At 45.2% G+C, this 14894-nt stretch overlaps 1 protein-coding gene across 1 annotated transcript; it reads right to left on the bottom strand.

The window, feature by feature from the left end:
* Positions 1 to 37: 37 nt before the first annotated feature.
* LOC135496570 (uncharacterized) lies at positions 38 to 1230 on the bottom strand. The gene is made up of 3 exons (XM_064785932.1): positions 1038 to 1230; positions 430 to 849; positions 38 to 192 (listed from the first exon to the last, which is right to left on the bottom strand). The coding sequence occupies exons 1-3, from the start codon at positions 1108 to 1110 to the stop codon at positions 38 to 40; spliced, it is 648 nt and encodes a 215-aa protein (XP_064642002.1). The 5' UTR covers positions 1111 to 1230.
* Between the last annotated feature and the right edge of the window lie 13664 nt (positions 1231 to 14894).

Genomic DNA, 14894 nt, shown 5'->3' with positions numbered 1-14894 from the left:
TGCCTTTGAAGTCAACCCAAATGATGATGAAGCTAGCTTACCGATCCTGAAGCAACCGTGCTGTCATATCCGTGGTATCATTGGGGTTGACAACAAACGGTGAGAAGTCAACTGAGCCACCGGACGAGAAGTTCCCAGCAAGATCTGCATCACTGAGGGCGCCGAGGATGATCGACTGTCCGGGCGCCATTCCTGAAAAAGGAACGAAGTGAGAACTATAACAAACGGCTTACTCTTCCCAAGCATTGAACTTTCCAGGTCACTGTGGGTTGTTTTACTTATATCCAAGTTCCACTTATATCCAAGACCTTCTGCGTCAGGATGGTGTAAAAAAGGACCAGAGACGTCATGTAATTGAAATTGGTTCTTGGGTAGACCATGTTTTTCAGAAAATAGACCCCAATCCTCAACGGTCCAACTCTGACATACCTGAGGGTGTTGTTATCGAAACAGACCTCGATGATGACCGTTTCTTCCTCTTCTTGGAAGATGATAGAGATGCCGTGATGGCCTCACCAGAAGTCGACGTCTCCAACTGGGCGCCATCATCAGTCACGGTCACCGTACTGACAAACTTATAGATGCAGACCTCAGCCTCGTTACAAATGCGCATCGTAGTGAATAAGGTTCGTCCCGGCTCCATCGCAAAGCCAGACTCGCCAGACGCAGCGACTGCTGTCAGATTTGTATCAGAGTTTGGAACGACGTATGATGACAGGTTCGCGATCGCCACTCCATCAAGATAGAGGGCGCCACTTTTTATCTCCACCACACCAGAGGAATTGTAGCCGACCCAGGTACATGGGAAGACATCGTCTAGAGTCTCATTGGAGGTACCAAGGCAGTATTCTGAAAACATACAATGGCAATCTAAATTCTAAGTAGCATTAGGTGCAACAACAAGTGCTTCTCTGTAGCTATTTTGGACTATGTTGATACTCTTTTGGACTTTTTTGTTTGATTTATGGACTTTGCGATACCTTTTTTGGACTTTTCTGTTGCTAGTTTGCATTTTGCCATAACTCTTTTGGACTTACCGTATCTGTTGATGGTAGGATCAGACGCTTTCGTCCATGAAACACCGGCCTTGTTCGGGTCCTTGGCCTGCATTGCACTCTCTGGAAAGACGGCATGGTCGAATGCCTCAGCACCAGGGATGGTGTTGTTCACATCATCGACGTTTGGTAGCTCCAATATGGCCACGACACCAATATGATCCACAATAAATGTCTCTAGCCGTGCATTATTCTTGCACTTGACCGTGACGTAATATGTTGTATTATGCTCAATATATCCAGCCAGCTGGTCATTGATGCCAGACGGGTTCCAGCTAGTCGATGTAAAGTTTTGGAGGTTGGTCGTATTTGGCTGTGTACCAATGGCCCATTCGTATTCCTGGAAATCATCAAGTTGAAATCATCAATACGAAAACTGACAACTTTGGAAGCAAGACCCAAGGGATCAAACTAATTAAACACAACTCGGCAAATCACATTCATGTTTTGGCTAACTAACTCACCATAATCATACTCTCTGTGTCATCACACTTCCAGACGGCCTTAATGGTATCGTTTGATGCCTGGTACTGCACGGGGGTGAAATCATCCAGTGACACGTCGACATACATCGGGTTGATCTCAATGGTGGGTGGCGTCAAGTCAATATAGAAAGCCATCGATGTCGCACTGATGCTTTGACCAGAGCCGAGGACTGCTTTCACTGGAAGGTCAAGGTCAGAGATGGATAGGTCAAGGTCAGAGATGGATGAGAGCAATAACAAACTGAAGGATTGAGGGACAGTGTGGTCAAGAAACTCACTGATGTGGCAGTGACACCTCGTTCTGAACGAAGAGATGTCCGTCACAGGCCTCCATCTAAAGGGAAAGCAAAGCAGAGATACTTACGAGAAACAAAGTAGGGCAGAGACTTGTTGTAAGCGGTGACAAAACCAGTCGCATTCATCTCATTTCTGATCATCGGCATTGAGATGTTGGAGATGGTGAACACGATGTTCTCGGTAGCCGTACTGACGCATGTCTCGTTGCAGAAGAAACGGTCACATGGGTTGTTGCAAGGCACACAGGGGACAACGGCCTAGAAATGATAAAATCATGGTACTCAGACTCGAGCAGGACAGATCCAATACCTAGGCAAACTAGGATGAAGAAGGTGAACTCGACTAGGATGGAAAGATTACACACCTCGGAAAATGGCATTATGTCGGTCAGACCAGCTGATGTTCCGATAGCAGCTTCGTATCGCATGATGGCTGTCGTACCGCCCCTGAATGGTGTTCCGTAGCGGCACTCTAACGCACTCGATGGCGGGAACCGGACGCCCTTAAACCGTGCTTCCGTACTGAATGCTGAGAAAGCGTCGGCCATGGCGGGAATGTGGTTGTTGGCGTTCCAGACGTGAAGAATCATCTTCGTATCTGTCGACATCTCGTCGATACCGCAGACCTCTACGATGTTGAATTCATCAGTATAGACATTGAAGCACCAGTGAGGCTAAAGAAAGGAGAAACCAGAATACCAACGTGTTTCCAAAGTGTAAAATTTACTGGTACGCCAACAGCATGGTATTAACCATGTAAACAAATGGTACCATTAGAATACGCATCCAGAGCTTCACAATACGTGCTCATGTCAATAGGTTTTGAGAATGCCCAAATTTTGAGAGACTACGATATCTGTGTCCCATCCCATATATTTTGATGAAAATCAGTTGTATTATCAACGCAGCCCTCGGTCAGCAAAAGACTCCATATAATAACCTCTATGAGACCATAAATGTGACAAATACACATCATCCAAGGCAAACAAAGATTTTGAAGCAAATACTTCCTCGATTTTTCACGTTTCTTACCCTGCTTGGGTCATTATGGTCGACAACAAAGTCGACTTTGTAGGTGTGCCACTCCTTGGGGTCAAATTGTAGGTCACTCTTGGATGTTAGGACATCTCGAGTGTCGTTGGCTGATCTACACCAACCCACGGCGTAGTGCTTACCACCTAGATGAAACAGAGAAGGCACATCAGTTTACAGGCTTTGAAGGACAATTCTGTAGGTGCTATTGCTATGAAAAGATCAAAGATGACGTCTGGTCTACTTCACGAGAAAATGGCACACGGACTGTGTGTTCACCTCGGGTAATGTACTGCATGTCATTTGCAGTGGATATGGGGAGAACAGTTTCTGGCTAGTTTCACCAGTTTTGATTCCATTGAATAATATTATTCTTCTCGGCTCAATGGCACAAAAGAAAATTACCGGTGTAATGTTTTTGAGTGTTTCTGTTTTTGAGTGTTTCCCCTCATTGTTTGGGAACGCTCAAAAATAGATTGACAAGTTTTTCTGTGTATCCCCCCTATTGAAAAGTCGTGGTCTCTCTAGCTGCCTATTGTTTGGAAACACTGACACATGGGAAACAACCACAGATGTTACACCGGTACCATCTAAGGATAGCATTTTGGTTATAAAGTTGACTGAATTTCAGGGTTATTGAAGAGTGTACATGTCACATGGAAATTGGTTGACATCTCCCCAGAGGTGAGCTAAAGGGAAAACGCAGATGAGGCAAGGCAGAGAACCAAATCCCCAACCAGCAAAATCAATGTCTGTGATACTTGCCTGTTGAATGCAGACTCATGCCGCAGGACGTGTATGCAGGTTGTTGCTCCCACGCATCATAAACCACCTGACCCGGTTTCTTATCTTCGACGATGACCCAAGGCACTGGGGCGGACGTTCCCGCTGGTGTGGTTAGTTCCTCCGTCGCCGTGGTCATGTTTGTGATGGGTTCAACTGTCGTTTGATTGAGACGCTGCATCTCGAGCATGAAACGTCGGTCTTCAAGGAATGACGAGCAGTCACAGGGGCATGTCTGAAAACATTATCATCATGATTATTGATGAAGTTAGCAACTGTATTAGGATAGTGTAGTAGGACATTGGGCACCCAAAAAACTACTCTGCTGGTGAAAGTCACTAGCTCCTCCGGTAGCAAAAGTGGAGGAAAATTTTAAAGAAGGGACAGTATTTCCAGTTTGGAACATAACTAACATGAGAACAATGGAGTTCTGTAGTTTTCAAGCTGGCGCCATGTTCGTTTGTCACAGAGATTGGACCTTAAGCAAGCTAATTTTGATGAGGGCTCTCCTTGGCATGATGTAATGGAATTAGCCTGACACCTCCCACCCAACTTCTTCCCCGATGTCATACGCCATTACGTCACTGACAATCATCTTCAAGGTGTTAATGACTAACTTACAACAGGCACAGGGTCTTCATCACAACACTCGCAGTTACCACCAGTCCAGTCCTTTGGCTCCCTGTAGTTGACATCACCGAGAACACCATCTGGCCCATCCCAGAAGACGATACTAGTAGCGACATGGTCGCCTGCAGCTGCCTTGATGTCAATCTAAAAGGATAAAAACATTGATCTAAGCCTCCTCCTAAACATGTTTGAGTTGCCCCGTCTGCCGTTACCCCTTTCAAGGGCAATGAACCTTAACTGAGCTTATGAATGACCTGGCTGATGGATTCACGAGGCCAATGAACCCAATTGGTGTCGGGGCTAACCACAGTAGCATGTAAAACGCTCATTCCACTATGGAGTTGGAATACCCCCCCCCCCCCAAGTGCAGAGCAAAGGCAGAAGGAAGAATAAAGGGGAAGCACTTGTAAATCAGTATAAAGGGGACTCTAGGAATGTGAAGCCTACCTGGTACTGTGCACCATTCACCATATCAGCATTGCGGCTATAGGCCCCAGAATACATCAGCGGTTGCTTCGTGTCCTGCACCATCGTTATAATAATCGTGTCATTGTCGACCTCGTCCTTGGTGACCTCTGCCGACCTGTACTCGATCTTCCACGGTTCGCCGGGAGGATTGAGAAGGCCGGACGTCTCGATTGCATACCAGTCCTCGTCGTAGAGAGGTGCAGCTTGGTCTGGGCAGGCTGGCCCGTTCGGTGACTGCAGATGCAGGAAGTTTACTGGAAGAAATGGACATTATCCATAAACGCACTATGAAACTCAGATTAGATCAGTGAGTGAATTAATGACTCTCTGGCACTGGCACGGCTGCCCTGCCAGACACAAGCCCCCTTAATTCATGAAAATCTTTGAATTTGACCATGAAATGTTGGAACAAATCAGAAATGCTGCACGTGCCCCCTCTTTTTCTGGCTTCTGGATCCGTCCCTGAAAATCAGCTTGAAAGGGTTAACTTCCTCACCAGAGACTTCATCTTCTGCGCCATTCCACACAAGAGAAGAGAGGAAGTTCTTCCCTATGATGACGTCACCTGCCGTCGGTACCGAGTTATCTAACAAGATCGGGTTGGACACTGTCAGAATCATTCTGTCCGCATTGTTGATCGTACGCAAGTGGACGTAGTACGGGGTAGAAGGCTGAAAGATGGCAGAAATTGAAATTACAAAACATCTGATGTTCACTAATCAGACCATAAGCAACTGGCCATATTTTCATGATTAGCGTTAAAGCTTTCGCTTTCCTTAGGCTTTCCTTCTCATACTCAAGAGATACGAAATCAACAAAATAAGGCTGACCTGCAGGTCCAACTCCACAAATTTGTATGTGGTAAAGTTAGCAGGGATGGTGATCCAGTCAATTAGGGTGGTGCTGTTGGCCTCGTCTTCGATCTCACACGTCGGTGAGTACATCAGCGCCACCTGGAATTCCCTCAGGTCAGAATCAGCATCACTGTAACCCTCCCAGTCGAATGATAAGTCGAGTGGCGACCTTGCATAGGTGATGGCCTGAAAATGGAAAGTTTTAAGACTATTCAGTGTGATAGGTTGGGCACTAGCTATTGAAAGAATAACACTTAAGATGTTTACACCTCTGCTCATGTCATGTATCCATAAACTTGTAATGTGCTAAGAAAAAGCAACTCACAGGTGATTCCTATAAACTAAACAACCCACATACCATGTCCCAATAGGGTCCAGTCTTGATAGCACCCTCTACAGGATCTGTCACATCAACAGTGAAGTCCTTCATCGTCATATTGCACTCGCCCGTCCCGTCTGTGGCGATGACGTAGGCATAGTAAGTCTGGGTGTGCTCCATGGTCAAGTTGAAGACCTCTGCCAGCTGGTTCTTGCCGACGTTGCTCAGGTAGAGAACTGGGAAGAGGCCAGCGAGCTCGGCAGACGTTATAGCTTTGGACGTCTGAAACATGACCAATAACAATTACAATGACGTCTGCATAGTATGGTTAAGTTGAAGACTTCTGCAAGCTGTTTACTGTCAACGTTACTCAGATGAATGGGAACACACCAGCAAGCTTGGCAGATGTCATCTCTTTGAATGTCTGAAACACAAACAACAACTCTCGGACAACAGATGTTATCGAACAGGTGATTTTCAGTTCTTCTAATTTGTACAAAAACATGGAAGCCAACAATGACCCCTGAAACCTTACCAAGTGCTTGCACGCATAACCACTAGGATCAGTCGAGTTGGAAATGCCGACGTTGTAGAAGAGAATTTCCACCTCCGACTTGAACCCGCTCCACTGCATCTTAACATAATCGTCATACTGCCAGAAATCCTGAAGATCAATCTCACCGCGTTCCACGCCGTTATTGAAACCGGCGTAAAAACCATTCGAGGTGACTATAACTTCAGCCAAAGATGCGCTGTGCGCCTTGATCGTGACGTAGTACAACGCAGTACGAGGGATCAACTCCAAATCAAAGATGGTGACCGTCTTGTTCTTGCCGACATTCGTGAACGGCAGGATGTTGTCACGAGTTTTTGGATAACGGCGATCGGTACCGATGGCAATCTCGTAATAGTCGACCTCTTGATTCCTATTGTTTTCTTCTTCTTGTTCTTCAATTATGCCAGCATTGCCTGTAAAGGAGTTAATGGTGATTTTCAAATTTCAGCAAGGTAAACATTGAAGTTCCCCATGGTGAAATTTGGAATTCATCACGGTGAATTGGGACGGTAAAATATTTCACCATGGTGATCATATATATGAGTTGAGTTTTCTGCAAGTTCAAATCCTGAAAAAAATTACTAAGTCAACGCAGAATTCATGTTCTGCCACATCACGGGTTTGGTACATGGGATCTTTCACATTGGATTAGTCACTTACCAGATAATGATGTAGCTCGAGCAGTCTCCACTGTTGCCACTCCAAATCCATCCCAATTGGCCTTGACACTCGTGACATCAGGCAAATACAAAAGATCATAACCGAAAACATTGCCGTCATTGACACGTCCCGGGATGAGTGGATCTTTCTGGACTGTGATACCATCAGAGCGGATATGGAACTCCATGCCAATGGCGTTGATGCCCTTCACCCTGACATAGAACGTCTGGCCTGATCCCATGTTCATTTCGTCATTCAGTGCAAACGTGTTCACTGAAAAATATCAAGAGATTCGTTGTTTGAAAGAAGGTGAAATATGAGGCACCTCAATGGCTGTATGGTTTAGACAATTGGAAGGACTGTTGTCGTCTGTCCAACCTGATGAAACATTTCACAAAAAGTTGAAGAAACACTGTAAAGGTGGATAACATGATCAACTTTTCTTCAAATTTCTTCTCACGTTGCCTCACTTTTTGAGAGAAAGTGAGAATTGAACATAGTCTGCGCATTCAACTCCAGACAAACTATTTGAGTCTTGGACCGTGTCACCTGCTGAACCTGATGAAATCCTTCATAAAACACTGCTGAGACACTTAAAACGTTTACGATGACATTAGAGCTTTCTTGCACTATACCTTGAGTGTCTGTCCATGGCTGAAGCTCAGTGTTGTCAATACGGTAGATTGCCCAGAAGTACTTGATGATGGGGCACGGGTCACCAGTGAAGTCCCATCGTGCACTCAGCTGCTCAGAGTCAGCCTGGAAATCCCTGAAAATCACAATATGACACAGACGCAAGAACAACACAGATACTATTCCACAAACTAATGCCAGCTTGACAAATGTGCTCAACATCAAAGTAACATCAAAGATATGTAACGGAAGATCCATGTGAAATCAACCTTGGGCATATATGCCTGTATTGATAGAATGAAGGAGATGCCTTGAGGACAGTGCTGGTTGAAGTTGTAAAGTAATGGGTACTGCAGCACACAAGTCTGAATCAAGAAACTTTCCAATAGCAAAGGAGATGTTAAACATTTTCAATATTCTAACCGACTTACTTGTCACCGAAGGGATCATTGTTGTCCCAAACCTCAACTGGAACAAGCGGCTGGAGGCCTTGGCCGAGGTAGGTCAGGTAGATACCGTTGGAGGTTGTGATGCTGAACAAACCGGCACCATTGTAGCCCTTGAGGGTCACAAACATCTGGGGGGAAAACAGAGGAATTAAGATACGTTGACGAGTGTAGACATGATCCTCACAGAGCAAGCCTCGTGACTTTGATGTCATCCAACAGAGAACTCTAACTCTCATCAGCTTAGAAACAGAGACTTTGGGGATCGAACCAGGGATGTTTTGACCGCGGGTCGAGAGTCCAAGCTACTTGACCACAGAAGCTCCTCAATATGGAAACGTCAAACATGAGAGCTTCTTACCTGTCTGACTCCATTCAAGTCAAGATCTTCAATCACATAGTTAGTTGACTCAATGGGGATCTCAAAGAACTGCTTGATGTTGCCACCACCTGGGCTGGTGCCGACGGCAATCTCGTAGCGAACGACACCAGTCTCTTCGTCAGAGAAGTGGGTCCAGGCTGCAGCAACTTGGAGCAGAGATTCCTGGCAGACCGCATCAATCTCCAGGCATTCTGAAAGATTAACATAAAAGATGAGTTTTTAAGACAACCGTCAACTAAGGCGACTTTGAGAGAATTTCGCATCAGATACACAAATCTTGGAAACAATAGACTGAGTCACCTTCCAAGGAGCTTATGTCCAAGGAATTTTTTTATCTCATAAGTTGTGATAATTCCTAAGTTTTCGCAGCAATGTCTGTACCCTTCACTAACTTAGCAAAGAAGCATTGTCATCCTATCCCGTGGTGGCCGCATTCTAGCAATTCACAATGCAGTTACCTTGTTATTGTGTCAAGATGGGGACTACGTGGACTTTAGTGCCGCTACGCAGCCCTTTAGCTCAACCTGGTGAGAAATAAACAAAACACTTCACTGACCTTCTTCGGTTTCACAAGTAAACGCCTGCTCGTCTCCATACATGCCACGCTTCCAATCAAGCTGTGAGATTCCGGGCGTCTCCACGATGACGCCATATTTGGGCGGCGTGTTGTCAATGGTGATGGACTCAGAGTAGCCCCACACCTTCAGACCGACGCTGTTCACTGCTTCGACCGTGACGTAGTATATACCCTTGTGCTCAAGAGGAGTGAGGAAGTCTGCAATGAAAGAACATTGATTTGGCTAATTGGCAAAATTTTTATGACTTAACTGAACTCTGAACAAAAATTTTGACTTCGAAATTTTTTTCTAAGTCCAAATATTTTTTTCATTTAATTTTTTTTCGGCTCAAAATGAAGAGATATCATCATTTTCGGACTTTGAAAATTTTTGAAATTTTTTCATAATTTTCAACTTATGAAAAAAATCAAAATCAACTCTGAAAGAACCCTTACCCTAACCCCAATGTGAGAAAAAGTTTACCATGGTGAATTCATATTTCACCATGGTGAAGCTAACCTCACCATGGTAAATATGAAATCACAATGGTAAATCTCAATTCACAATGGTAAATTTCAATTCACCATGGGATTCATTGGGATTCATTGGGATTCATTGGGATTCATTGGGATTCATTGGGATTCATTGGGATTCATTGGGATTCATTTTCGTACGGGTAGAACACTTACTCGATGCCATATGCCGATCCATACTCGGGTCAACATCGGCGAAAGCGTAGACATCCTCATATCCTTCCTGGGAGCCAAGAGCAAACCGGAACTTGACGATCTTACTTTGGGCCTCATAGAAGCCATACCACTCACACTGCAACTCAGTCACAGCCTAGAGGAAGAGAAAACACAACAAAATGGAATTATTTGGAGAACATTTTAGAATGTGTACAACTTGTTAAGAATAATATTAACACAGTGATGGTACCATCAGAAAGTGCTAATCGAGAGCTTTCTTATAAATGGTTATGTGAATAGGTTTACTTATGGTACCATCAAAAAGTCCTCAGTCGCCATAGAAACCATACTTACGCTGATTTCTCTTGGGCATACGACAGTTCCCTCAGTAGGAGGCGTTGTGTCTATTGCGATCGTCGCAGAGATAACCTTCGATGCAAGGCCGACAACGTTAACAGCGTGAACCGTCAAAACATTCGGGCGCCCATCAACTACTGGTTTGACCAGCGCATTCGGGATGTTATCAAAGTAAGCTGGCTTGATGTGGGTGATGTTCAGTATGCCACTGATGTCATGGCCGTCGGGGTGTGTGCCAACAGAGTATGAGGCCGCGGTGATGTAACTGGTTTGTTCTGTGTAGTGCCACTCGGCTGAGTAGGAATCAACGGACATCTCGTAAACAACGCCATCCTCACCAAGAGCAGCGGTGTCATCGTTCAATCCAACGCTGTAAACAATAGTATCGTTTCGTTAACAAGTAGTTTCCAGTATCTCGTCTTATGTTCAAGACAAGGAGGTAACATCAACGGATAGGAAGTTTTTCGGAGGAAAAGAAAAAAAATCCCTGAAAATATGACTATTTAAAAAGTATGAAATAACAATTTGCTGGAAGGCTGAAATATTTCAGTAACTGAGGAACAACTTACGTTTCCAAGTTGATACTTGGAGCTGTCCTGTCAATCACAAAGCCATCAGTAGTACATTCTAGGACGTTATCGCCATAGGTGACCGCACGAACTGATGCGTAATACCAGATATCCGTCTCCAGATCAACAGTAGCAGTGGCCTTACCGGTGCCAACAATACCTGGAAATACCAACAGAGGTCAAGAAATTATCAAAATGTTATCATAGTTGCTCAAAGGATTGCTTATGTTAAACTGCGATGTTACTTGCTGGGCTGGAGAGTTGTTCCCAAAATTAGTTCCGCATCAATCCAAATGCAGATCCAAATGACAGTGCAATGGATATCACCGCACTGCCATTACAGCTCTCACTTTCAGTTGATAACCAGAACTAAGGGGAGTCCATGTAGATAAGGTCATGGTTGACATTGGCATACTTCAATACTGTCGATGCCACGCTGACAACAAAAATACCACGTGGCTCAATGACGTAAAGCTGAGATACAAAATGGCGTGCACTTTTATGTTATGACATCATCATTCGTCAGCACAACTTACCTCCTCCGTCGATATTAGACTGTGTTGTCGCGTCATTCCTGAGAATTATGCCCGCATCCATGAAAGGTTGCACATCTTCATGGTGGGGAGATTTACCGATGGCCCATTCGAATCTCTTCAAACCGTGCAACGCGCTCTCAAAGCCTTCGAATTGGACAGTCACGGTCGTTGTCTGTGATGTGTAGGACAAATCAACGCCCAGAGAGAGTTGGGGGTTGGCTTCAGTCCCATCAGGTCCGTCAACAGCAATACCTGTAAAAACAGCAGGTCAGGAAGCTTAAAGGGACAACTTGGGCATGAGATTTACCTCGCCAGGAGCCTGCCCGACACCATGCACTCCCACTTGTAGCATCACACCAATTCTGATCTTTGATAATGATTTCAAGTGTGCCACTACATTGTGATGGAAACATGGCTGATGTATCGACTGCCTGTCTTATTCCAGGTTCAATATTATCTGATACGCACCAATTTTGTCCTCATCCACGACAATTAGCCCGTGCTCACTAGACAAGGCGGTCGACCATAGTCCTGCTCCATTCATGGCCTTGACACTCAAGTAGTAGAGTGGGCTGTTGGCAACTCGGTTGGTCAAGGTCAGCGAGAGTCCGTCGATGATTCCCTGGTCCAAGTTCTTCATCTCGCGATAGTCAGACACATCAGTGCCGCCTACAATCAATACGATGTATTATTGTTACACAAGAACTGGTGCGTCATCATTTTTCAGGCATGTGAACACGAGTCTTGATATTACCATTTCTCGGAAAGCTGTTGATCTGCACTTTTGGACTGAGTTTACTTTGGGGTAAAATTTGGCACTCTTTCTAATATTTGGTCAAAATGGCCTCAGTTATTTGACAATTTTCTCTGACGATCAACTTGAATACTGACCTGCGGAGGTGCCAACTGCTACCGAGTACTTTTCAATTCCGGACTGTCCATCAATAGCCTTCCAGCTTCCAATGATAGAACCGGTCCTGGCCTGCCAGACATGTTCATCAACAACCTCCTCAGTAAAGCCTGAGTAAACGCCCACGTGAACAAATTGCATCTGAAAGGGAAATCAGGAAACTTAAGGCCACTACAGTACGTTTGGTACAAACGGCGCTCTTTACACAGCACACTCTGACAGAGAGGGCGACTCTCTTGACCAGCATAGGTTTCCTCCGGGGTCTCCGGTTTCCTCCTCCAAACATCACAATTGCCTAATATTGTTTGTACAGCTATTAGTCTCCTTAAGTTGACACTCAGCTCTCAACTCAATGTTTTACAAGCAATTTTTTGAACTGAAAAAACACCGTACCACTGGAGCCGTCTTATCGACCTTGAAGCTGTTGGTTTTGTAGACGGCCGATAGCTCGGCCTGATTGGTGGCCATATTCTCGGTGAAATACGCAGCACCGTTGATAACACCAGCGTTGTTCTCCTCAATAGTCTTGACAGTCTTTGCTTTCTTTATGTAGTCTCCAGGAGTTGCTGAAAGTAAACAAAAAACTCACATCACCGATATCGGATCGTTCAGTGCTCCACACACGAGTCACTTTTATCACTGCAACCAGTGACAATATATCACTGCGATGAGAGATTAGGAGATTGCTCGACTGCAGGTGACATCAAGAATTACCAATTTTTGATGCAGGCATCTACAATGACAACCACAATCGCAGAATTTTTGTCATGAAACGGCAAGTGTTGCATAAAGTGGCATGTTCTATTTTCCTTGATCAGTATTTAAGAATGGCACAGGCCTTTGAAGTGTTGACATACCTGGGAACTTTGGCCTCTTAGTTCCTTGATACATCTCCATGAGTGCCAGGTCATACTCCTTAACATCAGACTCATCATCATGGAAATCCCAATTGGCGGCAATATTGTCATTGCTAGAGTACTCGATGTCAACATCCGGGGTCGGGCCATCATTTAGATATAGCATATTCGGCGGTGTCAAATCGACAATGAAGGAGTTTGTTTCAGATGTGATGGAGTTCAGCGCACCGTTGGTTGTCCGTAGTAGTGACTTGACAATGTCGCGATGGTGAAGATGGAAATGGTGCCAGGTTGCAGCTGTGTCGGGGAAGACACTCTCGAAGGCGTGCTTCTCATGGAAGTCAGCACCCATGTCCCTGCATTGAAGATAAAGGATTAACATTGGAAACTAACCAACCCTACAGCAGCAAAAGTATGCTCAGCCCCAGGAGATACTTGGAAATTGTAACTACCGCTAACACCACAGGTGGGACAACATCAAATGAGACCAACTGCACATGCTGCCTCTCAGCACAATACAGACACAACACTCATGGCTATCTCTGCCAGCTAGGTTAAGCCATTTACTCCTGGGTGGAGAGAAGCACTGTGCCATTGATCCCCGATAAATCACTGACTTACTCTGCAACTTGGACCTCTAATTCATAATCAATTAGTCCAGACTCAGGGTCATTGAAGCTCCTCCACTGGGATTCAACCGTGGCGGGTTTTGAACTGTAGACGAGGTCGACAAAGCCGTCCTTGGCACCATCTATGATGACGCCAGCCACTGGAGGGGTCAGGTCAATAAGCACTAGAGAGAAGAAACAAAATGGCGGATAGATTTAGCTGGTCCTGGGTGAATGATGCAGCTATCATTGCCTCCCCTGTATCCCCCTGTTTCATCCTCTCAAACAGAGTCCACAACATGACTCCACCCTTACGCTCTTAGGCATTGTGTTATGCATTGAGTAAAATCAACTGATAAGTCAGGATGCCCTGTTAACAAATCCAGGACATGAACAGCTGTGACATCATCTACTTCTATAGTAATCCAGTAATGTGCCCTTACCGCCATTGGATGAGACATTGGTAAACAAAAGCTTCTGCGCGTTATTCCATGCCCATACGGTGAAGTAGTACATGGTGTTGTGTTGGAGGGTGAGGTTGGCGACGAGGAGGGTGTCGATACAAGCCTGAGAGGTACGGCCGTTGTATTCAATCCTCTCAATGACATCCTCCATTTCAGGGGCAGTGCCGAGCGCCACCTCGTACATGCTGATACCAGATTCTGGATCGGCAAAGTCTCGCCAACTGGTACAGATCTGAAAAGGAAAAGACAACAATTAAAACGGTTGGAGCAGTGCATGGACTCATAATCAGGAGGTCGTGAGTTGAACTTACAGAAGGATCACTGTTGTTTCATCTTCAATCTTAAATTGCTTTGCCCTTCGAACGAGAAGCAAAACCGAGGTACCTTGTACCTGGAGTCTTTGCCGGGGCAAGCAAAAGACCCCCAGGAGAAATATGAGAGGCTTAGACTTTCCTCTGGCCAAGGAAGGAGTCACGAGGTCAATAAACCCAATTGGTGCCTGATTATAGTGGCGTGTTAAAACGCTCATCCCGCCCTGGAGGAGTGACACATTTTGGAGAATACTGCCTCCATGTAGAGAGCGAATCCTGAAGAAGGAGAAGCTTGTCCTAGCTAAAATGATCAGTTTTTATCTCTTGTTACGTACCATAGTAGCCTCCTTGGTGAAGTTCAAATCGTAACCGAAATGCGGGCCGTCAAAGACCTCACCAGGGATTGGTGGCGTCAAGTCGATGATGATCGGGGAGCC

The sequence above is a fragment of the Lineus longissimus genome, chromosome 12 (assembly GCF_910592395.1).
Source record: "Lineus longissimus chromosome 12, tnLinLong1.2, whole genome shotgun sequence".
In the NCBI taxonomy this organism is placed as follows: domain Eukaryota; kingdom Metazoa; phylum Nemertea; class Pilidiophora; order Heteronemertea; family Lineidae; genus Lineus; species Lineus longissimus.
This window is presented reverse-complemented; position numbering and strand designations above follow the sequence as displayed.